Consider the following 27,107-nt stretch of genomic DNA (forward strand, 5'->3'; position numbering starts at 1 on the left):
TGATTGGTCAACCCTCACGTCCTTCCGCAGGTCTCGCCCGCAGCCGATGCGGTACTCCCAGCCCGCCTCCTTAAGAAGGGGCGGGACGAAGAATCCACGCCCCTTTCTCCTCCCTTGTTCCCCGCCTTACTCGTTGAGTCCAACCCAGAGGGAGTCCCAAGTCTTTCCATTGGTGAAAGGGCAAAATGACGGTGCTTCTGATTGGTCAGACTTCAGGAGGTGGGGACAACTGAGCAGAACAAGAAATTGAATGGTGAAAAGAAAGGTCAGTCAGACACCGAGTCCCGCCTTCTGAGAGTGGCGGGTAACCTAGCAACGCAGGGACCGCGGCGGTAACTGTGGCTAGGGAAACCTGGAGCGGTCAGAGCAGGTGAGTAACCAGGTGGGAAAGGGTCGCGGATCGGGGGAGATATGGAATAGGGTTCAGCCCTCTGTCCTTTGGCTCCCTGAGGAATTAGAAGCCCCCGCTGCGATCTCTTCTCAGCTTCAGGACCCTGTCCCTCAGCTCCTGCCTCAGTCTGGACCTCTCGCTCCACAACCTGCAGGGAGCCGGCCTCCATTCTGCCCCTTCTACCTGCCCACTTCATGGCCCCACTCCCTCATCCCTAAAACGAGGAGGACAACAGTCAAGCAGAGTTACATCGTAGTTAACTTATTTCAAGTCAAACATGGGAGCTGTGGGTGGGAGGGGAGTTTATAAGTCCCCTCCAATTTCACCCAACGGCCATACGTTCCTCGGTGAGCAGGCAATCTCACTTCAGTGTTTAAAATTAGGTAGTTTTGTTTGTTTGTTTGTTTTGTTTTTGCCGAGCGTGGTGGCTCACGCCTGTAATCCCAACACTTTGGGAGGCCGAGGCGGGCAGATCACTTGAGGTCAGGTGTTCTAGACCAGCCTAGCCAGTATGGTGAAACCCCATCTCTACTGAAAATACAAAAATTAGCTGGGCATGGTGGCGCACCTGTAATCCCAGCTACTCGGGAGGCTAAGGCACGAGAATCACTTGAACCCGGGAGACCGAGGTTGCAGTAAGCCAAGATCATGCCATTGCACTCCAGCCCGGGCAACAGAGCAAGACTCTGTCTCAAATAAATAAATAAATTAGGTAATTTTTATTACACCACTTTTGCCTTTTTCCTAACTTTGGAATTTAACTCCCATCTCCATCCTTAAGATGTGATCTCATTGTACCTATTGAAGACAGAATTTCTTGTGATGATTAAATGAGGCTGAGGGCCGGGCGCGGTGGCTCAGCCTGTAATCCCAGCCGAGGCCGGCAGATCACCTGAGGCCAGGAGTTTGAGACTAGCCTGGCCAACATCGTGAAACCCTGTCTCTACTAAAAATACAAAAAATTAGCCGGGCCTGGTGGCGTGTGCCTGTGATCCAGCTACTTGGGAGGCTGAGGCGGGAGAATTTCTTGAACCTGGGTGGTGGAGGTTGCAGTGAGCCGAGATCATGCCACTGCCGTCCAGTCTGGGTGATAGAGCGAGACGCCAGCTCAGTAAATAAATAAATAAATAAATAAGGCTGAGGTGGGAGAATCGCTTGAACCCAAGCGGTGGAGGTTGCAGTGAGCCATGATTGCACTACTGCACTCCAGCCTGGGCGACAGAGCAAAAAACCCTGTCTCAAAAAAATATATAACAAAAAAACTTTGAGGTTCAAAAGATATTTTCATAAGAAAATGAAAAGATCAGCCACAGACACAGACATGGAGGAAATATTTGCAAATCATGTGTCTTATGAAAGAGTTGTATATAGAATATAAAAATAACTCTTATAACTCAATAAGAGGACAACTCAATTTTTTTAATGGGCACAAGAGTTGAGTAGACATTTAAAAATCAAAAAGACAATCCCAAGTATCATCATGTAGATAAATAAACGAACTGTAGCTTTCATATGTTGCTAGTAGGTACAGCAGAATACCAATTGGTACCACTGATCTGAAATATAGTTGGCAGTTTCTTAAAAAGTTAAACGTAGGCCAGGCATAGTGGCTCATGCCTGTAATCCCAGCACTGTAAGAGGCACAGGCAGGTGGATCACCTGAGATCAGGAGTTCGAGACCAGCCTGGCCAACATAGCAAAACCTCGTCTCTACTAAAAATACAAAAATTAGCAGGGCATGCTGGCGGGTCCCTGTAATCCCAGCTGTTTGGGAGGCTGAGGCAGGAGAATCACTTGAACCCAGGAGGTGGAGGTTGCAGTGAGCCGAGATTGTGTCACTGCACTCCAGTATGTGTGACAGAGTGAGACCCTGTCTCAAAAATAAATAAATAAATAAATAAAACAAATAAAAAATAAACTTACACATAACCTAGCAATTCCACTCTTAGGAAGGTACCCCCCGCCGCCCAGTGGAAACTTAAGTCCACACAAAGACTTAAATATAAATGTTCTTAGCAACATCACCTTTAACAGCCCAAAACTGGAAACAACCCAAATGTCATCAACAGGTGAATAAATAAACAACTCAGGATATTTCCATAGAATTGAATACTATTCAGCAATAAAATACTATTCAGGAATGAAATACTAATAATTGCTACAACCTGGATGAACCTCAAAACATGTTAAGTTGAGGGTTTTTGGCCCAGTGGCTCACGCCTGTAATCCCAGCAATGTGGGAGGCCAAGGCAGGAGGATCCTAGTTTGAGCCTAGGAGTTTGAGCCTAGGAGCCTGGCAACAAAGTGAGACTCTATCTCTACAAAAAATACAAAAATTAGCCTGGCATGGTGGTATGCACCTGTAGTCCCAACTATTCAGAAGGCTGAGGTGGGAGGATCACCTGAGCCTGGGGAGGTCGAGGCTACAGTAATCCATGGTTGCACTGCTGCACTCCAGCCTGTGTGACAGAGTAAGACCCTGTCTATTAACAACAACAACAAAAAAGTCGGCCGGGCTCGGTGGCTCACGCCTGTAAATCCCAGCACTTTGGGAGGCCAAGGCGGGCAGATCACCTGAGGTAGGGAATTTGAGACCAGCCTGACCAACATGGAGAAACCCCGTCTCTACTAAAAACACAAAAAAAATTAGCTGTGCGTGGTGGCGCATGCCTGTAATCCCAGCTACTTGGGATGCTGAGGCAGGAGAATCGCTTGAACCCGGGAGACAGAGGTTGCAGTGAGCCGAGATCACACCATGGCACTCCAGCCTGGGAAACAAGAGCAAAACTCCGTCTCAAAAAGAAAAAAAAAAAAGTCAGGATTTTTCAACCTCACCTCTATTGACGTTTTGGGTGAGAAAATTCTTTGTTGTGGGGAACTATCCTGCCAATTGTAGGATATTTAGCAATATTATAAGCCTCTACCTACAAAATGCCAGTAGTAGTCTCTCTCAGTTGTGACAAGCAAATGCATCTCCTGATTATTGCCAAATGTCTTCTGGAGGGCAAAGTTGCCCCAGGTTGAAAACCACTGTGCTAAGCAAAAAGTCAGATGCAAATGATTACATACTGCATGATCCCATTTATATGAACTATCCAGGAAAGTTAAATATGAGTGGAGGCCAGGGGCAGTGGCTCACGCTTGCAATCCCAGCACTTTGGAAGGCCAAGGCAGGTGGATTACTTGAGCCTGGGAGTTCAAGACCAGCCTGGGCAACATGGTGAAACCCCGTCTCTCCTAAAAACACAAAAATTAGCCAAGTGTGGTGACATGCACCTGTAATCCCAGCTACTTGGGAGGCTGAGGCACGAGAATTGCTTGAACTGCAGGGGTGGAGGTTGCAGTGAGCCTAGATCACGCCACTGCACTCCAGCCTGGGTGACAGAGCGAGACTCAGTCTCAAAAACAAAACAACCACAACAAAAAGTGTGCGTGGAAACAGAGATTGTTTGCAGATTAGCTCATGGGAATTTGGGGGAGTGATAGAAATGTTCTAAAACTGGATTGTAGTGATATGGCAACTTCAGATACATTTACAAAAACAGTCACTGAGTTTTACACTTACAATGGGTGAATTTTATGGTAATGTAAATTAACCTCAATAGAGCTGTAAAAAAAAAAATTACACGTGTGATTAGTACCATGCAGGAAAGGTGAGAGAGTTTCCACAGGTTGTAAAGCGCTGTCTGTTCCAGTCCGAGGAGGGGTAGCCATTGAGCTAAGACCTAAAGAATGAGAAATTGTTAATCTAGGGAGAAATTATTCCTGGGGGGTTGGTTTCTGACAAAAGGAACATTATACATTAGTGCCTGAGAGCAAGAGGGGTTTGAGATAGGCTGTTTTTTGTTTTGTTTTGTTTTTGAGACAGAGCCTCTCTCAACTGTTGCCCAGGCTGGAATGCAGTGGTGCAGTCGCGGCTCACTGCAACCTACGCCTCTTGGGTTCAAGCGATTCTCCTGCCTCAGCCTACTAGGTAGCTGGGATTACAGGTGCCCAACACCATGCACTGCTAATTTTTGTATTTTTAGTAGAGACTGGGTTTCACCATGATAGCCAGGCTTGGTCTCGAATTCTTGACCACCCGCCTCAGCCTCCCAAAGTGCTCCCAAAGTCCTGTAATCCCAAAGATTACAGGAGTGAGCCACTGCACCCAACCCTGTTTCGTTTATTTTTAACGCTAGTCCCAGTTGGCAAATTGATTTCACTGCCCAGTAAAGGGTTGCAACCTTAAGATTTTATTTTTTAAGCAGTTTTAGATTCACAGCAAAATTGAGAGAAAGGTAGAGAGAGTTCCTGTATACCCCCTATTCCCACATGCACAGCCTGCCCCACCGTCAACCTCCCCCACCGGAGTGGTGCATTTGTTACAGTTGATGAACCTACATTGACACATCATCATCAACATCCAAATTCCATAGTTTACATAAGGGATAAGGGTTCACACTTGGTGTTGTACATTCTGTGAATTTGGACAAATGTATAATGATGGTATCCATCATTGTAGTAAGGTACATAGTATTTTCACTGCCCTAAAATTCCTCCCTGTTCTGCCTATTCATCCCTCCCTTCCCCCAGCCCTTAGACAACACTAATCTTTTTACTATCTCCATAGTTTTGCCTTTGCCAGAATGTCATATAGTTGGAGTGATACCATATGCAGCTTCTTCAGATTGGCTTCTTTCACTTAGTGATATGCATTTAAGTTTCTTCCATGTCTTTTCATGGCTTGACAGCTCATTTCTTTTTAACACTGAATAATCCTGTATTCCATTGTCTGGATGCACCACTGTTTATTCAGCTCCTGAAGGACATCTTGGTTGCTTCCAAATTTTGGCAGTTGTGAATGAAGCTGCTATAAATATCCATAAGCTTTTTTTGTGTGCAGGTTTTTGTGTGCACATGAGTTTTCAACTCCTTTGGGTAAACACCAAGGAGTGCAATTACTGGATCGTACAGTAAGAGCAGGTTTAAATTTGTAAGAAAACAACCGTCTTCCAAAGTGGCCGCACCATGTTGCATTCCCACCAGCAATGACAGAGTTTCTGCTTCACATCCTCACCAGCATTTGGAGTTGTTGGTGTTCTAGATTTTGGCCATTTTAATAAGTGTGTAGTAGTTAAATATTTTTTTCAAGTTGGAGAAGTCGATTGTAGAATAATCTAAATTCACTACTAGGAAATTCTTCCTTCTGTCTGAAACTGCTAAAGTGATACTGTCTACAGTTAGATATAACCAGAAATAAGCATTTCTAAAGTGACACTGTAACCAAAAGAGGAATTAAAATTCCTGATGAACTGATTGATAAGGAGGGGAGACTGGACAATGGGGAGTGATTTAAGGGAACTTGGTCTTCTTCAGCCACTAACAGGAGAACATGAATAATGTAGAAACCAGCAAAATTAAAAATGAAATAGTAAAAAGGAGTAAAAACTGCTTCTGTTTTGGCTTTTTATAAAGCCTTTCATACAAAAATATACCATATTATTTTGTGGAAAAGTACATCTATTTTAAGAAATATTAAAGTGTTGATATTAACATAATTTTTGAAGTAGTACTAAAAGTCATAAAAGCTTAACACTTTTGAGCAAGGATTTCATTTCATTCCCACAACAGTGCTGTGTCCCTGTTTCACAGGTAGGATGCCAAAGCTTAGAGAGGTTAATTGACTTACCCAAAGCCACACAGCCAGGAAGTGGTGGGACACTGGAATTGCATTCCAAATGTGTTTTTCGTTTCCACTTCAGTAATGAGGAAATGAAAGCCCAGAAGATCAAGTGGACTTGCCCAAGGCTATATAGCTTGTGGCCAGTGGAAAGTATTTCATCATAACCAGCAACATAGAAATCTGTCCCAGAGGGCATGTTCCCTCCCAACCTGAGTCACTATCCCATGTCCTCTGTCTCCAAAGCACCAGATAATCCTGGAGCCTGCAGCCACCCAGCCAGCATTACAAACAGGGTCCCAACTGTCAATACCTCCAGCATTCATTGCTGCAGCCCTAGCCTGGGAATCTTTTACAGACCAGTTATAAACCATAAAACACAGGTTCTCAAAAAGAACAAGAGAGGAGGATTGGATAATAGTTCAAAGTTAGTCACAGAAAGAAAAAAACACACTCAACTATGAAAAATAAAAAATTAATTATATTTAAATCTTTTATTTAAAAAATTCCAAGCCCTGAGTAAAGGGATGCAAAACAATTCATAGACCAATTCTTGGCCTACAGTTTTATCATGAAAATATGACTCTCTTTTCTGGCTTCAATTCAGGACATATATATTTTGCAAAACAACATTATCCTATTATGCCAGCATCTACCAGTGAGGAGACAGGCCTATTGGTAAATCTGGGTTTGCCATCTCATTTATTCAACAGTGATTTCTTTTTCTTTTTTCTTTTTTTCTTTTTCTTTTTTTTTGAGACGGAGTCTTATGCTGTCGCCCAGGCTGAAGTGTGCAGTGGTGCGATCTCAGCTCACTGCAACCTCCATTTCCCTGGTTCAAGTGATTCTCCTGCCGCAGCCTTCCAAGTAGCTGGGATTACAGGCATGTTTCACCACACCCGGCGAATTTTTATATTTTTTAGTAGAGACGTTTTGCCATATTGCCCAGGCTGGTCTCAAACTCCTGACCTTAGGTGATCCACCTGCCTCAACTCCTGACCTCAGGTGATCCACCTGCCTCAGCCTCCCAAAGTGCTGGAATTACAAGAGTGAGCCACCGAGCCCGACCGCAACAGTGACTTCTTTATTGAGCACCTATTGTATAGTAGTTGCTTGGGATAGCAGGTTTCATCATGAATCTGTTGCTTCTTCCTAGCCCCTCACTCTCCCCCTCCCTAGACTTGAAAGGCTAGATAAAACAGAGTTTGGAAGAAAGTTAGAGGTTTGCGGGGTAGTGAGATCTTTCTGAGGCTAAAAAGAAAATTCCTCTTGAGCTCAGGAGTTCAAGACCAACCTGGGCCACATAGCAAGACCTTGGGTTTTTTGTTTTTTGTTTTTTTTTGAGATGGAGTCTCACTGTGTCACCCAGGCTGGAGTGCAGTGGTGCGATCTCGGCTCACTGCAACCTCCACCTCCCAGATTCAAGCAATTCTCCCGTCTCAGCCTCCACAGGTGCCCACCACCACGCCCAGCTAATTTTTGTATTTTTAGTAGGGAAAGGGTTTCACCATGTTGGCCAGGCTGGTCTCAAACTTCTGACCTCAAGTGATCAACCTGCCTCAGCCTCCCAAAGTGGTGGCATTAGAGGCGTGGGCCACTGCCTCTTCTGGCCCGGCCAGAAGTCAATCTTAAAATCAAGAGACTGGACAGAATAGTGCTGATGGGGTGCAGACCCTGCCACTTCCTAGCTGTAAACTAACTAGAATCATCTAACCTCTCTCTCTGTCTCCCTTTCTTCATCTGTAAAATAGAGGTAATAATAGCACCTACCTCATAGTGTTGTTGCAAGGATTAAAGGAATTAATTTGTATATAGCATTCAGAACAGTGTCTGCTACACAGTAAGTTCTCAAGAACTTACTTAGCTAATGTTAAAATGGTATTCCTTAAAATGAGATCCGGATGAGGATGGAAAAACTACCTATCAGGTACTATGCTTATTACCTGGGTGATGAAATAATCTGTACACCAAACCCCGATGACATGCAATTTACCTATATAACAAACCTGCACATGCACCCCTGAACCTAAATTAAGAGTGAATTTAAAAAGAGAGAGAGAAATCCATTTCCCACACTCCAGTTTTTTTTTTTGTTTTTTTTTTTTAAACATCCTTTGACTTTTCCACTTGCCAGTTTGGATTTGCAGGGTAGTTGTAAGTGCTGGGTTTTTTTCCTTTTCTCCAGGGGGCAAAAATATATAATTTAGTTCAAATCTTTTTTTTTCCTCAAAATATTCTAAAAGCAAAAGTAATAAAATATCCAACAAGCCTGTTTGAATGAAGACGAGGTATAATTTGCGTGATAAAGATATATTTCCATTTATAAAGTTCATCAGCAGAATTAATGACAAAGGGAATATCCAGTTAAAGTTGCCCATCCATTAACAATTTGCTTCACTCTCAGGGCAGGAATTTTAAAAGGAGATGCTTAAGTTAGAAATGATTTAAATATTAAGGTTGGTGGCATTAAAAAGGACATGAAATGATCATATTAGGATTCAAGGAAAAGAGATTCTGCAGTCATTTTTGTCGTCAGAGTCAGATGCATTTCCCCTCAATCCTAGTTCCACGGGCTTTTTCTTGTTCACCCAAATGAGCTGTCAAGAACTGATGGGTGTCATCATAATCAAAGAAAACAAGTTTGCCCTTTAAAGCCAAAGAGGTAATTTGGCTGAAAGCAAATTGGAAACATTTCATATAATGTTGCATTTCCAGCCGCAATCTGAAGAATTCAGGCATTTTGATTTATGTCTGAGAGCTTTGGGGTACAATGGAGAGGACTGCATTCATTAACTACCTTGTTCACATTCATCCTGTAGCCATAGGCAAAGATCCTTCATCCTCGGAGAGGCTGAGAAAGCTCCATGGCTGTCCCTAAAACTTTTCTTTCATTTACGAGATAGGATCTAGGCTGGGCGTGGTGGCTCACACCTGTAATCCCACCACTTTGGGAGGCCAAGGTGGGCAGATCACCTGAGGTCAGGAGTTCGAGACCAGACTGGCCAACATGATGAAACCCTGTCTCTACTAAGAATACAAAATTAGGCTAGTGTGGTGGCACACGCCTGTAATCCCAACTACTCGGGAGGCTGAGACAGGAGACTGCTTGTACCTGGGAGGCAGAGGTTGTAGTGAGCCCAAATCACACCATTGCACTCCAGCCTGGGTGAAAAGAGCAAAACTCCGGCTTAAAAAAAAAAAAAAAGAGGAGAGATAGGATCTCACTCTGTCACCCAGGCTGGAGTGCAGTGGTGCATTCACAGCTCACTGCAGCCTTAACCTCCCCGGCTCAAGCAATCCTCCTGCCTCAGCTCCCCAAATAGCAGGGACTACAGGCACCTGCCACCGTGACGGGCTAATTTTTTTTTTTTTTACTTTATTTGCAGAGGTCTCATTTTGTTGCCCATGCTGATCTTGAACTCCTGGGCTCAAGCAATCTTCCCTCCTTGGCCTCCCAAAGTGCTTGGATTACAGCTGTGAGCCACCAATCTCAGCCTCCTAAAACTTTGTCTTCAGGAAAAGCCTCAAAGGATCTCATGAGATTCATTAGGGAGCAGGAAGTGTGTGTGAACCAAAGTGATTGAAGATAATTCTCAATCCTCTGCTCCCAAAGGGCTTCTGGTTTGTTTTTTGTTTTGTTTTTGTTTTTGTTTTTTTAAGAGACAGGGTCTCACTCTGTTGTTCAGGCTGGAGTGCAATGGCCTGATCATAGCTCACTGCAGCCTCAAACTCCTGGACTCAACCAATCCTCCTACCTCAGCCTCCCAAAGTGTTGGGATTACGGGCGTGAACCATGATACCTGGCCTGATTTTGAATACATTCTGCCTTGCCAAGGAACTAAACATCCTTAGCACCTGATCTGGCCTGGCTGTCTTTTTCGTTCTTAGTCACTTTAGGTGTTTCTTTGATTCCCTGCCATTCTCTTGGTGTGCTCTTTGGTTTGGTGAGTTGAAGATATCTTTTGTGGCTTCAAGTGTCACTTCCTTCTCCTGGGCAACATAGCGAGACCCTATCTCTACAAAAATAAAAATACAATAATTAGCTGGGCATGATGGCACGTGCCTGTAGTATCAGCTACTTGGGAGCATGAGGCAGGAGGACTGTTTGAGCCCAGGAAGTCGAGGTTGCAGTGAGCCATGATCGTGCCACTGCACTCCCTGGATCATGGGAAGGCCAAGACACCATTGTCCACTGCAGTACGGCAGCTAGAGCTCAATGAGTTTAAAAGTGAGCTCATTGTCCTCTCCTCCAAACTTCCTCTCCCAATTTCTGCCATAGTTTCTTAAGGGCCCCATCTTTCCCTACCAGTCACCCAAACTCACAACTCTTTCACTCATCAAGTCCTAATGATTCTTTCTCCAAAACATTTCTCACATCTACAGACAATATGAAAATAAAAGTGGCACAGGTAACCTGTAAGTAGTAACTTACAGCTTTCATTGGTGCTTACTTCTTATGAGAGGGGGAAAGACAGACAATAAACAAATAAACAGGTGCATATAGGGATGTCAGATGGTGATACTTAACCTGGAGAACAAACAGGATACGGGGGAAGAGATGAAGAAGAATCAGGGTGAAGGATGGGGATGTTATGGGGGGTAGGGATGTTATGGGGGGTGTCCATCTGAGACATGGTGTTGGGGGGTGGGCAGACATCCTGGGCAGTAGGTGTTCTTTTTTTTATTAAGAGATGGGGACTTGCTATGTTGCCTGGGCTGGTCTTGAACTCCTGGGCTCAAGCGATCCTCCCACTTCAGCCTCCCAAAGTGCTAGGATTACAGGCGTGAGCCCCTGTGCCTGGCCAAGGCAGTAGGTGTTCGTTCAATAGTTGCATCAGAAATCATTAAAGTCCTGGACTTGGGATTTTCGTTTTCCTGGGTTAATGCTATTAGTCAGTTATTGAACATTTACAGTGTGCAGGCCCTGTGCTGGAAGCTTCTCATTCATCCTGAGGACTCCTGTATTACAGCTGAGGAAGCCCAAGCTCTGGAGGATTAAATGACCAGCCCAGAGACTCCCAGCAAGGATTTGAACCCAAGTGGGGCTGTGCAAAGCTAGTACTTTTAGCCATTGTACTATGAAAGCAACATAAATTACTGATCTCTAATTGCCCTATAGATTTTTCTGAAACAGTTATTTATTTATCTATCTATCTTTTGAAACAGAGTCTCATTCTGTTGCCTAGGCTGGAGTACAGTGATGCAAACTTGGCTTACTGCAACCTCCGCCTCCTGGGTTCAACAGATTCTCATGCCTCAGACTCCTGAGTAACTGGGGTTAACCTGAGTGGAAGATGCGTACCACCATGCCTGGCATTCTCTCGTATTTTTAGTAGAGACAGGGTTTCGCTATGTTGGCCAGGCTTGTCTTGAACTCCTGACCTCAGGTGATCCACCCGCTTCGGCCTCCCACAGTGCTGTGATTACAGGTGTGAGCTACCATGCCTGGCCTGAAACAGTCTTTTAACTAAACTTTTTACTTTGTAATAATTGTAGATTTATAGAAAAGTTGCAAAGATAGTACGGAGAGTTCCCGTATGCCCTCCATTCAGCTCCCTCTAATGTTAACATCTTAGATAACGTTGATGTGTTTGTCAAAACCACAAAATTAGGCCTGGCGCGATGGCTCGTGTCTGTATTCCCAACACTGGGAGGCTAAGGTGGGAGGATTGCTTGAGCCTAGGAGTTCAAGATCAGCCTAGGCAACATAGTGGAGCTCCTCTCTACGAAAAGTTAAAAAATTAGCTAGGCATTGAGCACCTGTAGTCCTAGCTACTTGAGAGGCTGAGACAGGAGGATCACTTGAGCCCAGTAGGTCAAGGCTGGAGTGAGCCATGGTCACACCATTGCACTCCAGCCAGGGTAACAGCACCTACAAAATTAATGCTGGTACAATGCTATTAACTAAACTTTAGACTAGATTTGGATTTGGATTTGGATTTCTCCAGTTCCACTAAAAAATGTCCTTTTTCCACTCCAGAACCCAATCCAGAATACAACATTGCATTTAGTGAAACAGTTTTTAAAATTGTATTTCAAAGTTATATTTCACCACCAACCACCCCACCAATTTTTAAAATCAGTACTTAAAAATGGCCGGGCATGGTGGCTCAGGCCTGTAATCCCAGCACTTTGGGAGGCAAAGGCAGGTGGATCACGGGAGATCAAGAGTTTGAGACCAGCCTGGCCAACATGGCAAAACCCTGTCTCTACTAAAAATACAAAACTTAGCCAGGCATGGTGGTGCGCACCTGTAGTCCCGCTGCTCAGGAGGCTGAGGCAGGAGAATCACTTGAACCCTGGAGGCAGAGGTTGCAGTGAGCTGAGATCATGCCACTGCACTGCAGCCTGGGCGACAGAGCAAGACTTTGTCTCAAAACAAATAAACAAACAAAACAAAACAAAACAAAACTTTAAAATCAGTGAAAATGTGCCATTCCTAGTCCTGTTAGTCTTACACTGCTGTCTGTCCTGTCTCTGTCCTGCTCAGACATAGGCTGAGGCCTGTGGTGCCATCGCCCAGGCTCCCTTGTCAGTTGGTTTCCTGCTGGTTTTGGCCAAGGGCAATAGAAAGAAACCAGGGTATTTCTCCTCCCCCACTGCCACCCTTCTTTAACCTCCATTTCCAGCAATGTCTCTAGCTCCTCTGGGAACTGATGGCTGTGGTTCAAGCTTCCCCTGGGTGACCCTGGGCCCCAGGCTCACCACCTTTTCATGTGGTGGCTTCCTGCCATTGACAATTGCGGGACGGCTTTGTCTTCCCCTAGTTGGCCTCTCAACTCTCCCATCACTGATGTAACCAGTCTCTGGTTTTAAATCCTTAGAATGGTGTCTGTCTTCCTGGCTGGTCCCTGCCTAACACATGTGTCTGAGATGCCTCCACACATTGTCTTCCTGCCCTTGTGGCCCTAACACCCTCACAAAGCTGGAAAACTCTTCCAGTAGTGAAAGGTTCTGTGTAAAAGTGACAGAGGACCTAAGATGAACTCTTGATGTCAACAGTTGTGGTTTCTGCAGCTACACTAACCACACAGATGTCAGCACAGCTGCACTCACACCTACTTCTTCCTTTTGCAGGATGGCCAGAGACAATAAAAGCATGAGACCCAAGTAGTCTACCGAAGTCTCCATCTCTGCGGAACTACAGAGGCACAGAGGGCTGCTCACAAGATGGCTTTAGACATTCTCGCCATGGCCCCTTTGTATCAGGCCCCTGCCATCAACAGAATAGGGCCAAAGGCAGACCCATCTAAAAGGCCAGCTGACCCACTAAAACCCTTGGTTCTCTCTGGGACCAAACTCACCACTATTGAGGCCAAAAGGATCATGTCCATCCTGGATGAGGCGATCTACAAGGTGGAGCTGGTGACCTTGCTGTCGTATGTGGCATCCAACAGAGAGGATATGGAGGGGATTCTGGGGGAGGACATCATGAGGGCAGTGAGAGAGCATGAGGATCTCTGCCAGGTCCTCCTTGGAAATGTCAGGTGCCTGAAAGAGAAAGAAAGGCAATTGCAGGAGCAGGAAGAGGCTGAGGAGGAAGGGTGGCTCAGAGACCGCCTCCTTTCCATAGAGCTGCAGAAATCCAGCCTCTCACCACTTACGCAGCAGATCAAAGACTCCACCAAGAATGTCCTGAGACTCTTGCTCCACAACCCCCAGGCTGCTAGACTCCTGCAGATACAGACACAGGGTAGAAGTGCAGAAGCCCAGAATTTTATTGACAGCCTGATAGAGCTCCGTGGTTTCCTGTTTGAAAAACTACTCACTAGTCCCATGGAAGCGAGGGATAAGGCCCAGTTCTTACAGAATATCAGTAGACAGAATAGTAATAACCAACAAATCATTGATACTCTTGAAAAGGAATTGGCGGAGAGAATGAAGAACAGGAATGCAGAGGTATTGTTTCATAGTATTGCTGAAATTACTGAAGAAGCCACACAAATCTTTTGTTAGTTGGGTTTTTCCTCAATGATTGATCGACTTTTTTTTTTTTTTTAAGACGGAGTCTCCCTCTGTTGTCCAGACTAGAGTGCAGTGGTATAATCTTGACTCACTGCAACCTCTGCCTCCCAGGTTCAAGCGATTCTCCCACTGCAGCCTCCCAAGTAGTTGAGATTACAGGTGTATGCCACCACACCCGGCTAATTTTTGTATTTTTAGTAGAGACAGGTTTTCACCATGTTGGCCAGGCTGATCTAGAACTCCTGACCTCAAGTGATCCTCCTGCTTTGGCCTCCCAAAGTGCTGGCCACTGCACCTGGCCAATTGATTGACTGATTTTTTGAGACAGGGTCTGACTCTGTCGCCCAGGCTAGAGTGCAGTGGCATGGTCACAGCACACTGCAGCCTCCATCTCTCAGGCTTAAGCAATCCTCCCATCTCACCCTCCCAAGTAGCTGGGACTACAGGTGTGTGTCACCATGCCTGGCTGACTTTTTGATTGTTTGTAAAGATGGGCTCTTGCTACGTTGCCCAGGTTGGTCTCGAACTTCTGGGCTCAAGAGATCCTTCTGCCTTGGCCTCCCAAAGTGCTGGGTTTACAGGCATGAGCCACTATGCCCGGCCTCCCCAGTGATTTTTTTTTTAAGATGGAGTCTTGCTGTGTCACCCAGGCTAAAGTGCGGTGGCAACATCTTGATTCATTGCAACCTCCGCCTCCTGTGTTGGGAATGGGTGCTCGGTGTCGCCAAAATCAACACTGAGACAAAGGATCTCTCAGCAAGGCTAGTTTACTCTCTGCAGAAAGGGTGCTGCTTGCTAGCAGTCTTGTGACAAGAGCACACACGAACAAAAGAGACGTCATTTATAACCTGACGCATCCACCCTACTGCTGTGTCCAGTTTCCATTGGCTGGAACAGGACCTCACATTCTGTACTCAACCCGATTGGCTAGCAACTTAGAACATCCCCAAAGAGGCAAAGGCAGAGGGGGACAAAGGAAGAGAGCAAGTAACTTCTGGAATGCTGAGAGAGGCATAAACACCTTCAAATAAGGAAGAGGAATAGGCTATGACTTAATGCTTGCTTGGACCGGTTCAGGTATGCCAGGGCAAATATCTAAGCTGAAATGTGGGAGCTAAGAACAGAGTATACTGATTTTTTTTTTTTTTTTTTTGAGACGGAGTCTTGCTCTGTCACCCAGGCTGGAGTGCAGTGGTGCAATATCGGCTCACTGCAAGCTCCGCCTCCAGGGTTCACACCATTCTCCTGCCTCAGCCTCCTGAGTAGCTGGGACTACAGGTGCCCGCCACCATGCCCAGCTAATTTTTTTTTTTTTTTGTATTTTTAGTAGAGATGGGGTTTCACCATGTTAGCCAGGATAGTCTCGATCTCCTGACCTCGTGATCTGCCCACCTCTGCCTCCCAAAGTGCTGGGATTACAGGCGTGAGCCACCGGGCCCGGCCTATTGATTTCTTTATTACAGCTAGCAGAATTGAAGAATATTAACACAGGTCTTTGAGTAAATTTTGGTTCTAAGAGAGGTTACTACCTATTCTGAATTAGACTGGGAGGAAAGTCCGTTTGAAGAGGAACCTCTATTTCATTTTCTATATCCCGGGTTCAAGCAATTCTTCTGGCTCAACCTCCCAAGTAGCTGGGACTACAGGTGCCCGCCACAATGCCCAGCTAATTTTTTTATTTTTAGTAGAGATGGTGTTTCACCATGTTGGCCAGGCTGGTCTTGAACTCCTGACCCTAAGTGATCTGCCCGCCTTGGCCTCCCAAAGTGCTAGGATTACAGGCGTGAGCCACTGCGCCTGGCCTAAACAGCTTTTTTTTTTTTTTTTTTTTTTTTTAATTCATTTACTCCACAAATTATTGTAAGTACTTACTAGGTGCCAGGTCTTATAAATAAGCCCATGTGGTTCCAGCCCCATGGAGTTCACAGTAAGGAAGATAGGAATTAAAGAACTCATTTAATTACAGTTTTGAGAAGTACAATGTACTTCTCAAAGGGAGTGTTACAGGAGAACTTAACGCCAAAAGGGTCAGGGACATCGAAGCCAAGATATGAAGAATGTGAGGGCATGAACCAGGCAAGTGCAGTGAGGAAGAACCTTCCAAGCTAGGGATCAGCAAACTTTTCTTTTCTTTTTTTTTGAGACAGTCTTACTCTATGCCCAAGCTGGAGTATAGTGGCGTGATCTCAGCTTACTGCAGCCTCCACCTCCCAGGTTCAAGTGATTCTTGTGCCTCAGCGTCCTGAGTAGCTGGGATTACAGGCACATGCCACCCTGCCTGGCTAATTTTTGTATCTTTTAGTAGAGACAGAGTTTTGCCATGTTGGTCAGGCTGGTCTTGAACTCCTGGTCTCAAGTGATCCTCCCACCTCAGCCTCCCAAAGTGCTGGAATTACACGTGTGAGCCACCCCACCTGGCCCCAGCTTTTTCTACAAAGGGCCAGATAGTAAATACATTAGGCTTTGTGGGCCAGATGGTCTGTTGCAATTACTCCACTCAGCTCTGCTGTTATAGGGGGAAAGCAGCCACAAACAATATGTAAATGAATGGGCTCTGTTCCAACAAAACTTTACTTACAAATACAAGTGACTGGCTGGATTTGGCCTGTGGGCCATAGTTTGCCAACCCCTGTTCCAGGTGGAGGGTAGGGTGCACCTCAGTCATGAGATAGGAATAAGCCTGGCTAGTTCAGAAACCCAGAGAATGCCAGTGAGCTAGAGGGAAGGGACAAAGATGGGCTGGGAAAGCAGGGGAAGGAGACAGATCACACGGGGCCTTTGAGGCCTAATCAAGGAATTTGGTCTCTAGAAGTTTTTAGTTTGAGAGACAAGATCTTGCTCTGTCACCCAGGCTTGAGTGCATTGACACGTTCATAGCTCACTGCGGCCTTGACCTCCTGGGCGATTCTCCTGCCTTAGCCTTTTGAGTAGCTGAAACTATAGGCATGCGCCACCACTCTTGGCTAATTTTTTAAATTTTTGTAGAGACAAGGTCTCGCTATGTTGCCCAGGCTGGTCTGGAACTCCTGGGCTCAAGCAATCCCCCTGCCTCAGCCTCCCAAGTAGCTGTGACATGCCACCATGCCTGCCTAATTAATTTTTTTTCTTTTTTTAGAGATGGGGTCTCTGGCTGGAAGTGGTGGCTCACACCTATAATCCCAGCACTTTGGGAAGCCAAGGCAGATGGATCACTTGAGGTCAAGAGTTCAAGACCAGCCTGGGCAACATGGTGAAACCCCATCTCTACTAAAAAAATATATAGATATATAAAATTAGCTGGGCACAGTGGCTCATGCCTGTAATCCCAGCACTTTGGGAGGCCGAGGTGGGTGGATCACCTAAGGTCAGGAGTTCGAGACCAGTCTGACCAACATGGTGAAACCCCATCTCTACTCATAATATAAAAATTAGCTGGGTGTGGTGGCACGCACCTATAATCTCAGCTACTCGGGAGGCTGAGGCAGGAGAATCACTTGAACCCAAGAAGTGGAGGTTGCAGTGAGCCTAGATTACGCCATCGTACTCCAGCCTGTGCAACAGAGTGAGATTCTGTCTCAATAAAAGGGAAGGGAAGGGAAGGGAAAGGGGGGGGATGGGAGGGGAGGGGTCTTACTCTGTTACCCAGGCTGGTCTTAAACTCCTAGCTTCAAGGGATCCTCCAGCCTTAGCCTCCTGAGTAGCTAGGATTATAGGCGTACCACACCAGCCAGAAGAATTGTTAAGAAGGGAAATGAGGGTGTGGTGGCCTGTAATTCCAACACTTTGGGAGGCCAAGGCAGGTGGATCACTTGAGCTCAGGAGTTCGACACCAGCCTAGGCAACACGGCAAAACCCCGTCTCTACATAAAAGACAAAATTAGCTGGGTGTGGTGGTGTGCACCTGCAGTCCCAGCTATTCAGGAGGCTGAGGTGGGAGGATCCCTTGAAGCTAGGAGTTTAAGACCAGCCTTGCGCCCAGAAGGCAGAGGTTGCAGGGAGCTGAGATTGCACCACTGTACTCCAGCCTGGGCTGCAGAGCAAGACCCTGTCTCAAAAAAAAAAAAAAAAAAAAAGGGAAACAGTAGTAGCATGATCCCAAACCTAATAATAATAATTGTCATATTGGACACACACAGTGTATTTTGTTTTACATACATTTTCTCTCTAAATCTTTACAAAAACCCTGTGAGATGGTGTATGAGTACAGATTTGGCTGCTATAACAGAGACACCCAAAATAGCTGTGGCTTAGTCAAGACGGCAATGTATTTCTCTGTAGTGGAAACACCAGAGCTGGTGTGGCATCTCTGCTCGCCAATTTGTCAGAGATCTGGTTTCTTCAATGTGACTTCCCTGCTGTCCCCCACATGGGACTTCTGCCTGTGGGCCAAGATGGCTGCTCCAGCTTTCCCCATCATGTGGCCCCCAGTCCAGCCAGCAGGAAAGAGGAAAGGGGAGGAGAGGGCTTAGTTCTGCCCCTTAAGGACACATGTGGAGGTGGCACACAGAACTTCCACACATATCTTGTAGCCACACCCAGCAGAGAGAGGTGCTAGGAAGGACTGACTACCTGTCACCAGGGCTGTATTATGCTCCACATTCTACCCCACAACCTCTCTGGGGAGAGCAGACATGGGGGATAGCCAGGCTGCACTGCCACAGGCCCTTCTGTTTCTATCTCCCACCACTGATGAGAGGTTCAAGGACCTGGGAAACTATTCACTACCCCCCTCCCCGGTGCTGGGTTCGGCACTTCTCACTGAATTTGTCCTTTAAAGCATTCATCCAACTTTGTGAATAACATATCTGTGTGTGATTTGTGTGGTCTTGAGGGGTCTGGCTCCTCCACAAGAAAAGGGGGACTTTGTCTATTTCAGCCTGCCACTGTGTCCCCAGTGAGCCTGTCCAAAAGAGGGGCATGATGTATACTTGCTGAGTGGACAGAGGACGGGCTGCTGAGCCCTCGGGCAGGGAGGTTACTAGTAAGGTGGGAGAGGCATCATCTAGGAATAGGCAGAGGGACACAGGTGGCCCTGCTGGTCTCATTCAGGTGCTAGAACCAGCTTGGGGCTTCACCTTGGACTGACCTAGGGTCAAATGCCATTTTTGCCAGGTGGGCAAATTTCATGTCATTGAACCTCAGTGTACAATGAGGGGAGACACCAATCAGGCACGTGTGGGGAGTCTACAAGGAGAGCTGTGACTGCCGATCATATTCCCAGCACCTGGTGCCTAAAGCCTTGCCTGCAGGATGGGCTTGCCCCAAAGGCACTGCCTCCCTGCTCCCAGTGTGCAGGAAGTGAGCAGATGCCTGGCGGGCCTGCTGCCAGCTGACCCAAGCCCAAGATGGTGGCGTGAGCAGCCATAGCACCACTGTGCTCAGAGGGAGACTCTAGTGTATGTGAGAAGACTTGAGAGCTTCTTTACAAAACTGTCTCATCCTCCACCCCCATTCCTGTTCTAGAATCCACCCAAGGCAGGGGACAAGCTAGGCATGGGCCCTCAAGAAAGAGCCCGGTGGCAATCCCTGCAGCCTGTGTTCATTGCACACCTTCATGCACCCCACTAAGTGTCTCTGCCAGCTGGGCCTCCCCTGCTGTGTCCCCAGAAGGAGCATCACTGCTGTCCCAGTCCTCCCCTGTGGCCTCAATCCAACAAGCTTGTACCTTTCACTCGTGCAAGGAAATAGAAAGTGGTGGCCAAGAACGTGGGCTCGAGGTCAGACAAACCTGGCTTCAGGCCCCAGTTCAGCTGGGCAACCCCAGACAGATGAAGCCACCTCCTTGAGCCTCAGTTTTCTTGTCTGTAATCAGGCTGTCCCTGACCTCCACTGTGGGGTTGGGGGTGTGATTAGAGAGATATAACCCAGGTAGCATGCCTGACCTGGAGGGAGGATGCAGTGGTGCCAGCCTCTGGTGACTGTCAGTGGATATGGAGAGTTTTTTTTTTTTTGAGATGGAATCTCACTTTGTCACCCAAGTTAAAGTGCAGTGGTGTGATATCTCTGCTCACTGCAACCTCTACTTCCCATATTCAAGTGATTCTCCTGCCTCAGCCTCCCAAGTAGCTGGGATTACAGGCACGCACCACCACACCCAACTAATTTTTGTATTTTTAGAAGAGACGGGATTTCATCATGTTGGCCAAGCTGGTCTCAAACTCCTGACCTCAGGTGACCTGCCCATCTCAGCCTCCCTAAGTGTTGGGATTACAGGCGTGAGCCACTGTGCCTGGCTGGGCATCGAGGTATTAATGGAGTCCTTTCTCTTCCTGGCTCAGGTGGAAAAGGAGAACTTTGTGATCCAAGAACTGAAAAACCACCTGCACCAGGTGCTCAAGTTCTCAGAGAACAGCCTCCTTCGCACTAAGCAGGAGGCTGAGAAGCAGCAGAAGGCCGATTTCCGGGCATCACAGGCCAGGGTGGCCAAGATCCAGCAGGAGATCCTGCAGCTGCAGTCACAGTTTTACAACCTGGTCATGGAGAACTGGGAGGCAGAGCAGGCGCTGAGGAAGGTGCCCCGGGAAGCGGGGAGGATGGGCCGATGGGGCCCCTGGTGGGGGGGATGGGTGGGACTGTTCCATCACTCCTGGAGGTCCAGCAGTGTTGCTCAGGGCAGGACTGTACCAGCTACTCAGGAAGTGGCTTGGTGGAGGGGAAGGGCACAGGAGCAGGGAAGGCCCAAATCCAAGCCAGTGTCTCCTGGGAGGCAGGAAGGGGCAGCACACAGGCCTGGGCACAGGGGACAAAGAAACTGGGATCCTGTCCCAGCATTGCTGCATGCCAGCTTTGTGACCTTGGGCAAGTTCCTCAACTCCTCAGACCCCCACAGGGATAATACCCACATCGTCAGAGGCTGGGTGCCGTGCAAAGGAATGAAGAAGTAGCATGTAAAGCTCAGGCAAATTACTCAACTCCTGCCCAGCTGCCGATTTCACACCTCAGAAATGAAAATGCTAACATTGGTCTTAATGGTTGTTACATGAGAATTACATGAGATGGTAGTGAGAGAACTGGTGCATAGTAAGTGTTCAATAAATATCATTTCCGACCGGCTAAGGTGGCTCATGCCTGTAATCCCAACACTTTGGGAGGCTGAGGTGGGAGGATCACTTGAACCCAGGAGGCAGAGGCTGCAGTGAGCTGTGATCGCACCACTGCACTCCAGCCTGGGCAACAGCAAGACCCTGTCTGTACAAAGAATAAAAGATAAATTAGTCAGGCGCTGTGATGTGTGCCTATAGTCCCAGCTACTTGGGAGGCTGAGGCAGGAGGATCACTTTAGCTCAGGAGTTTGGAGGCTGCAGTGAACTATGACTATGCCACTGCATTCCAGCCAGGTCAACAGAGTGAAACCTTGTCTCTTAAAAAAAAACCCAAAACCTTCATTTGCCTTCTCCTTCATCATCTCAGCCAAGCCCTAGGCCTAGCACACACCCAACTTCCAAATCTCTTTCCTCGTAAGAGGCACCCTTTTTAATACTTGTCCCCAGTCTATTAGTGTCACACTCTTGAGCATCTGATGGAAGCCACGGGCCTCTCCCCCAGAAAGAAGGCACAGATGCACATACACATCCTAGTGGACAGTTCCCCAGGGAGCCCAGGCCCCCGAAGCTGGCCTACCCATGGTGCCCAAGCTAAGTGCTCTTGCTCTGCAGGATTAAGAAGTTGATTTATTTATTTATTTATTTATTTATTTATTTATTTATTTATTTTTGAGACAGGGTCTCACTCTGTCACCCATGCCAGAGTGCAGTGGCGTGATCATAGCTCACTTCAGCCTCCAACTCCTGGGCTCAAGCGATCCTCCCATCTCAGCCCTCATGAGTAGCTGGGGCATATCACCACATCTGGCTAATTAAAAATTATTATTATTGGCCGGGCACGGTGGCTGACTCCTTTAATCCCAGCACTTTGGGAGGCTGAGGCGGACAGATCTCCTGAGGTCAGGAGTTCGAGACCAGCCTGGCCAATGTGGTGAAACCCTCTCTCTACTAAAAATACAAAATTAGCTGGGTGTGGTGGCATGCACCTGTAATCCCAGCTACTTGGGAGGCTGAGGCATGAGAATTGCTTGAACTCAGGAGGCGGGGGTTGCGGTGAACCGAGATCACACCACTGCACTCCAGCCTGGGCGACAGAGCGAAACTCCATCTCAAAAGAAAAAAAAAAGTATTATTTTTTTGTGGAGACAGGGTTTCGCTATGTTGCCCAGGCTGGTCTAGAACTTGTGGCCTCAAGCAATTCTCCCATTCCCACCGCGGCCTCTCAGATGGTTGGGATGAGCCACTGGCCCAGCCTGTTTATTTTTAATTTAGGTGAAACTTACATAATATAAAACCATTTTAAAATGAGCAACTCAGTGGCATTTAGTATATTCACAACGTTGTGCCATCCCCACTTCCACCACTTTTATCTAGTTCCAAAACATTATCACCTCAAAATAAAACTCCATATCCGTTAAGAAGTTACTCCCCATTCCCTTATTCCCCCTGTCCCTGGCAATCACTAATGTGCTTTCTGTCTCTGTGGATTCACCTATTCTGGACACGTCATATGAATGGAATCCTCTGTGACTGTTGTGTCTGGTATGTTTTACTTAGCACCGTGTTTTCAAGGTTCACCCATGTTGTAGCATGGATCAGTGCTTCATTGCTTTTTATGGTGGAAATAATCTTTTAAAAACAAGATTAGATCATGTCCCTCCACTGCATCTAAATCACCCAGTGGCTTCACCTCACCCTTTCCTGAGAATACAGCCTCCTCTTGCTGACACTCCCTCTGTGACACAGCCTTTTCCTTGGACCTTGTGGGGACCACTTCCCTCCTCGCCACTCCCTTCCAGTCACACTGGCTTGATTTCTGTCCTTTAATTTTTTTTAATTTTTGTTTTTTGAGACAGTCTCGCTCTGTTACCCAGGCTGGAGTGTGATGGCATGATCTCAGCTCACTGCAACCTCTGCCTCCTGGGTTCAAGCGATTCTCCTGCCTCAGCCTCCCAAGTAGCTGAGATTACAGGCGTGCATCACCATGCCTGGCTAATTTTTGTATCTTTAGTAGAGATGGGGTTTTGGCATGTTGGCCAGGCTGGTCTCAAACTCCTGGCCTCAAGTGACCCGCCTGCCTCAGCTTCCCAAAGTGCTGGGATTGCAGGCGTAAGCCACCACGCCAGGCTGATTTCTGTCCTTTAAACAGCACAAGCTTGTTCCTACCTCAGGGCCTTTGCACCTGCTGCTTTCTCTGCCTAGGATGTCCTGGAACCAGGCTGCTGGCTTCAAATTCAGGCTCTGCCACCCATTAGCTCTGTCACCTTGGGCAAGTAAGATAGCATATCTGAGCCTCAGTTCCCTCCCCTGTGAAATGGAGAAAAGGGAACCTCCTTGTGTGGATTCAATAGGCGAGGCATGTCAAGCACCTGCCACAGAGCCTGGTGATGCAGAGAGTGCTCAGTGCCATTGATTGTTAATATATTCCATCAAACAATGACAAATTGGATCTTTTCTAGAAGAAATATAAAGTGGAAACGGAAATCGAGAAGTGGATCCAGAAATACGATACAGAGATGGGTGAGAAGCAGGTATTTGTCGCTGAATAAGTCTCTCTCGCCTGCCTTTCCCAAGACCTTCTGGGAATGGGATGAATGGGAAGAGTAGCCTTGGGATGGTCCATGGAGTGGGCAAACTTCTGAGCCTCTCTGCAGGGAGCACTTCCCTTTGTTTAAAGGGTTTGTCCAGCCTGGGGCAGAGTGAGAGGTGGTAAAGAAAAGAGCCAGAAGCTGCAAGGCCAAGTGCGGTGGCTCATGCCTGTAATCCCAGCACGTTGGGAGGCTGAAGTGGGAGGATCGCTTGAGCTCAGTAATTCAAGACCAGCCTGGGCAACAGAGCAAGACTCCGTCTCTATTAATAAAAAAAAAAAAGCGACTGGCTAGAAGGGCCTGACACTCGGCCTAATGATCGTGGCTCCATCTAGTGTCCACATCCCGTACTCCTCTGGATGGACTCCTGCCAGCACCCCTACAAGATGGGGCTCCTTCCCACAGACTCCGATGGGAGCCTGACTCCACCGCGTCACTCAGTCACTCAGCCAGTTTTTATTGAGCACCTGAGATGTGCCAGCTGTGTGGCCTTTAGCAAGGTACTTGACCTTCCCAAGCCCGTTTCTGCATCTGATTAGCAGAGGCAGTGATTCCCATTTTGGGACCATGGCAGGGATTCGGTGAGACACCATGACTGCAAGCGTGTGTGCCCAGCACAGGGTCTGGCCTGGAGGAAGTACTCAGGGGGTGGTAACCTTCAAATTGAGACACCCCCAAACCCTTCACCCAGCACTGGTATAACATTGGTGGCCCATGGCTCCAACCCAGGGGCCAGGGAAGACTGGGGAGCACTGGAGGTAACATGAGCTGGAGTGAGCCAAAGCCAGGTGTGCTCTTCAGAGAAGGGCAAGTCAGAACCTTGTCCTGGGCAACAGTCAGGGCCTGGAGAGGGGAGCTTTGCAGGCTGGGGCTCTCATTTCTCTGGGCCCCATGAGGCTTGTGGGTTGGTTGCGGCAGGGACTTTGTCCACCCAGCTCTGTGTCCTCTGGCAGTGCTCTGCTTTTTGTAGATGCTGGGAAAACATCAGTGCAAGGAAGGAAAACAAGTAAATGACACCAGGAGAGGCTATGGTTAGACATAAGGAAGAACTCTGGGACTCCGTTTGAGGCCTGAGAAAGTTCCTTCTCCTCTGGTGTCTTGTGGAACAGACTGCTTTTATGGCAGCAGCCTCCATTTCTTGTGTCCCCACTGTGTGCCTGGCATCATGTCCAGTACATTATGTCCATCGGGTCATTTAATCCTACAAACAGCCCCTGGCTTTGGAATCGTCCCTATGTTTCAGATGAGGAAAAACAAAGGCCTGAAAGGTGAAGTCAGTTGTGTGGCAGAGCTGGGACTTAAAACTAAGTTTGCCCAACTCACAAGCCTGTGTTCTTTTCCTGTTCCTGAAATTATTTCAGTTGGGTCCTTCCTAGAGCTAGGATGGAGCCCATCCCCTCTCCCCATCCATCTCACTGGGACCGAGAGATGCTGAACAGCTTAGCTTAGGGGCGTCGTGGGGGAGAAGCCCATTTGGGAAGGGTAGGGGCGCCTCAGGGAGGAGGGTGGGAGGAGGCACTCTATGTGTGGTGACCCCAGCCCCACCTCTCACCCCAGGAGGAGTTGGAGGATCTGGATGCTGTTCACAGGGAGGAGAAGATCTCGCTGGAGGAGCTGAGGCAGAGGCACAAAGTGCTGGTGGGAGAGTTTGCGCAGATCCAGGAAGAGCGGGAGATCGACTCCAAGAAAAGGATGGAGGCGGAGCAGGAGATGGTGCGCATGGTACGGGCGGCCACGCTCATCCAGGCCCTATGGAAGGGCTACCTGGTGCGCTCCCTGCTCAGATCCAAGAAGAAGCAGAAGCGGGGCAAGGGCAAAGTGAAGGACAAGGAGAAGGGCAAGCAGAAAGGCAAGAAGAAGGGCAAGGGCAAGAAATGAGCTCTCCACCCAGCCTGCGGCTGACCCTTATCCTCCCAGAGACCAGGCCAGGAAGCCCCGGGATGGAGAGCACTAAATTCACTGCTTTCATGATGTTTTTATTTAATAAATTAAAAAGTATTTGAAGCCACATTGAAGGGAACGCTTTATGAATAAATCTCTTTACCCAGGGCTGTGGGCTGTGTGTGTCCAGCTCACAGATGGTGTTTCCACGAGGAGGGTGGAGCCTGGGGTGTCAGCCCAGAGATGATGGTTCCTTACTTCAGCCTTAGTGGGAAACCAGACCCCAGCTGCAGCCCGGAAGCTGCCATGGCCATGATGGACACATCACCCACCAGGGCAGTGGGGTGTGGGTCACAGCTGCCCATAGGGGGCACAGGAGCAGGTAGGGAACTCCAGGAGGAGCGGGGCCTCAGGTTTCAGGCTGCCCCCAACCCTGTTCTGGGGTTAATTTGCCTGCAACTTCCCCTGCTCCAGCACTGTGAAAGCTCAGAGGGAGTCCTGAGGTCACAGCAGTCCTCAGCCTCACATTCCAGGGAGCTGAACAATTATTTAAAACAACTTTTTTTTTTAATGTAAAAGATTTTTAGGCCAGGAGTGGTTACTCACACCTCTAATTGCAGCACTTTGGGAGGCTGAGGCAGGCAGATCACTTGAACTCAGGAGTTTAAAACCAGCTTGGGAAACATGGCAAAACCCCGTGTTTTATTTTTTGTCTCTACAAAAAATTAAAAAATTAGCCAGGCATGGTGGCACACGCCGGTAGTCCCAGCTACTTGGGAGGCTGAGGTAGGAGGATCACCTGAGTCTGGGAGGGTCGAGATTGCAGTAAGCTGAGATTGTGCCACCGCACTCCAGCCTGAGTGACACAGCAAGACCCTGTCTCAAAAAAAAAAAAAAAAAAAGTAGGTAGAGACAGGGTCTATGTTGCCCAGGCTGGTCTTGAACTCCCGGCCTCAAGCGATCCTCCTGCCTGGGCCTCCCAAAGTGCTGGGATTACAGGCATGAGCCATCACACCTGGCCTGAACAATTATCTTTAAATTATTTGTCGGCATTTAAAAAACTGAGGGCTACCATGTAGAAATCCAACACTCTCCCTTTTCTGGAAAAAAATCTAATCATCCAGATACCCCAGGTCTGCATATCTTCTAGGGCTCAGCAGCAGCAGCCCCCATTAGATGGTAAAGTAAGTTGCCCCCATCCTCACCACCCCCAACTGCCTTACATACACCACAGCCTGGTGTCTGTTACCCTTTAGTGTCACCTTGGGCTATTGCCAGATTTTACTGTAGTTGGGAGGAAAGAGATTTTTTTTCTTTTTTTAGACAGAGTCTTGCTCTGTTGCTCAGGCTGGAGTGCACTGGTTGGATCTCAGCTTACTATTGCCTCTGCCTCCCAGGTTCAAGCGATTCTCCTGCCTCCGCCTCCCGAGTAGCTGGGATTACAGGCATGCGCCATCATGCCTGGCTAATTTTTGTATTTTTAGTAGAAACAGCATTTTGCCATGTTTACCAGGCTAGTCTGAAGCTCCTGACCTCAAGTGATCCAGCCACCTTGGCCTCCCAAAGTGCTGGGATTACAGGCGTGAGTCATCATGCCC

General features: G+C 47.5%; 2 protein-coding genes across 3 annotated transcripts in view; one reads left to right on the forward strand and one right to left on the reverse strand.

Moving 5' to 3' along the window:
* TPCN1 (two pore segment channel 1) overlaps positions 1-213 on the reverse strand; it is a 77,845-nt gene extending 77,632 nt beyond the window's left edge. The window contains exon 1 of one of the 2 annotated variants that reach the window (XM_058425079.1): positions 131-146. Coding sequence is in view for 1 of the 2 variants with exons in the window: in XM_058425081.1 (XP_058281064.1) it covers positions 131-170 (40 nt within the window). In the remaining variant the exon portion in view is untranslated. Of the gene's footprint in view, positions 1-130 lie in introns of both variants that reach the window. The other variant, XM_058425081.1, reaches the window with a different exon arrangement.
* IQCD (IQ motif containing D) lies at positions 96-25,639 on the forward strand. Its single transcript, XM_032168602.2, has 5 exons — positions 96-370; positions 13,131-13,952; positions 20,276-20,509; positions 23,500-23,571; positions 25,186-25,639. The coding sequence occupies exons 2-5, from the start codon at positions 13,224-13,226 to the stop codon at positions 25,504-25,506; spliced, it is 1,356 nt and encodes a 451-aa protein (XP_032024493.1). The 5' UTR covers positions 96-370; positions 13,131-13,223; the 3' UTR covers positions 25,507-25,639.
* Positions 25,640-27,107: the final 1,468 nt, after the last annotated feature.

The sequence above is a fragment of the Hylobates moloch genome, unplaced genomic scaffold (assembly GCF_009828535.3).
Source record: "Hylobates moloch isolate HMO894 unplaced genomic scaffold, HMol_V3 SCAFFOLD_12, whole genome shotgun sequence".
In the NCBI taxonomy this organism is placed as follows: Eukaryota; Metazoa; Chordata; class Mammalia; order Primates; family Hylobatidae; genus Hylobates; species Hylobates moloch.